This window comes from Geospiza fortis, unplaced genomic scaffold (assembly GCF_000277835.1).
Source record: "Geospiza fortis unplaced genomic scaffold, GeoFor_1.0 scaffold432, whole genome shotgun sequence".
In the NCBI taxonomy this organism is placed as follows: Eukaryota; Metazoa; Chordata; class Aves; order Passeriformes; family Thraupidae; genus Geospiza; species Geospiza fortis.
This window is the reverse complement of record NW_005054436.1, coordinates 1020822-1023321: the sequence shown is the minus strand read 5'-3', so window position 1 is coordinate 1023321 and position 2500 is coordinate 1020822. Positions and strand designations below refer to the sequence as shown.

The 2500-nt window shown below is 43.8% G+C and overlaps 1 protein-coding gene across 1 annotated transcript in view; it reads left to right on the top strand.

The window, feature by feature from the left end:
- SRRM1 (serine and arginine repetitive matrix 1) overlaps window positions 1–2500 on the top strand; it is a 14405-nt gene that overhangs the window by 4639 nt on the left and 7266 nt on the right. Inside the window, 3 exon segments of the mRNA XM_031062034.1 lie at window positions 8–235; window positions 759–878; window positions 2392–2499. Coding sequence (XP_030917894.1) covers window positions 8–235; window positions 759–878; window positions 2392–2499 — 456 coding nt within the window.

The following is a 2500-nucleotide window of genomic DNA, read 5'->3' as shown; positions in this document are numbered from 1 at the left end:
TTAACAGTGATATCCCAAAAGCTCCTAAACCTGAACCACCTGTACCAGAGACTAAGGAAACTTCACCAGAACGTAATTCAAAGAAGGAGAGGGAGCGGGAAAGGGAGAGGGAGAGGGAGAAGGAGAAGGAGAAGACTCGTCAGAGATCCCCATCTCGGTCCAAGTCCAGGTCAAGGTCCCGGTCCCGTTCTCCATCTCATTCTCGACCCAGAAGGCGCCATAGATCACGGTCAAGGTAGGGCTTCAGGTGCTGACTGTGAAGCTTGAGAATATTTTCTGCTGCAGGTGCCACTTAATGTTCTTGGTCAGTGATGTTTTTAGAGGTGTTGAACTGTGGATGTTTTGGGCCAAATGAGGAGGATGCATTTGGTGTATAAATGTGTTTGGGAGTGTTTTGTTTGTATTGATTTATGAGAAGATTCTCATGGTGACCAGCACTGATCAGAGAAGGAATTCTGCTGCTTAATATTGGTAATGAGAATTGTGTAGCCTTTCTTTAGGACATGGGGGTTGATGCTGAAAATGCTGTAAAATACTTTCTTTACCTCCTTTTTTTAATTATTCTACTACTTAATAGAGTGATATTGTTAAACTTCAAAGCCTCGATGGTGTCTGTACATTTGGCATCCTCACCTAAATACAGCCTTGATATGATGCACTTGGAGGAAAGCAACTCTGCACTCAGTGCCCCGAGGATACATTTCCTCAACTCTGGAAGTTAGATAGTTGCTTTTCATTGGAATTTCTGATTGTGACAGGTCTTACTCCCCTAGAAGGCGACCCAGCCCGCGGCGCCGGCCGTCCCCGCGCAGGAGGAGCCCACCCCGGAGGATGCCTCCCCCACCCAGGCACAGGAGGAGCAGATCCCCCGTCAGGCGGTAAGAGCCCTGCTTTTTGAGACAGCTGAAGTGCTAAACCTGGAAAGTTAAAGGGAACTGTAGCTGTGTTAGCAAAATTCCCTGTTCATCTCACCTTAGCAGTGGCAGGTGTGTGATCAGAGTGATGGAAAAACTGCGGTGTCACATTTCCTGAGTGTGCTGTGGGGGAACACGGTTGCAGATGTGAAATGATTTCTTCTGAGTTAGGGAAGTGATGAGAATTCCACCTTTTTGAAAAGTGGCAATTTTAGAGCTTTTTTTTTTTCTTTTTTGCTTCTTCAGATGGCTCTGGGTAGCTCCCAGCACAGGCTGACATGATATCTCTTAGGGCTTTTTGGCTTAAGTCTTAGTACTTTTCTTTCCTGACTGGGGAAAAAAAATGAGAACAAGTTGGGAATTTTACTCTTGGTAATTTTTAATTATGACATGTATTTCTATCACATAAAATTAAATTTGGACTTGAAGTATGTTTCTTCTTCATGTTTTCTTACTTAAGATTCTTCAAGATTTGCCCTTTGGTGTTGAAAGTCACATTTTTCACAACATAAGAATTGCTCTAGAGGCAAAGCTCTTAGCTGCCTTGCAAAGTAAATGATATGCTTTTGGCAGTGTCAAAATAGAGATTTGATTCTCTTCCTATGAAAGGGATCAGAATCTGTTCTCTCCCCATGAAGACAAAGTGATGCTTCTTGTGTACAGCAGTTGTTTTTGAGGAAGGAGCACTTCTCTTCCTTTTTGTGACAAGGTGATGACTATTGCCTGAGTTTGTCAATATGTTCATTTCACACAGTTACTGGGAAAACTGTGAAAAGTATCAAACATGTATGTTGCAAGATGTACAAGAGCACCCTTTCAGCAAATGTTTATCTCACTCAAGGTAGGGTTTCTTTTTTCCAGGTTCTCAGGAATTCTGCAGCCAAAGGTGGATTCTGCAGGTACACAATTGCAACAGAACTTGCCACAAATTTTGCCGCAGAATTCTGAGGCCCTACCTTTTAAAATTGCAAAGTAAAGATGAAAAACTAAAACATAAGGATGGATAGATGGATTCTGATTTGTTAAATTGTTAAGTTGTCTGAAATTTTCACCTCCTGGTGTAAAACATTTTAGTGTCCTTGCACACTAAGCTCTTACCCAGATCTGCTCTGGAGATCATTAAGTCACACGTGCTAACACAGACAATTCTCTTAACCACCCAAAAGTTAGAGAGCCCAACCCAAAACTAATTGTTTCCAGGGGCAAAGCTTAGCTGTAGCCTGTAGATTGACAGAAAGCCAGTGAAGGTGACACTAACAATTTTTAGCTCACTATTATAGTTAAGAATAACTGTGAAAGATTGGTCGTTATCCTCCTCTTCTCCAAACCGAGTGTTGCAGGCAGTCCACCATGTTTGGGAAGTGCTGTTGTCTGTGGCTCAGTGTCTGTGCTTGCAAACAACCGCAGTTCTTTGTTCTTTGTGCTGACATGTTCCCCACTGTGGCCAGGCAAGACCTGATGTGGCTTTGATTTGCAGGAGAAGACGCTCCTCAGCCTCGCTGTCCGGCAGCAGCTCCTCCTCATCCTCATCGCGCTCCCGCTCTCCACCAAAGAAACCTCCCAAGAGACCCTTGTCCAGCCCCCCC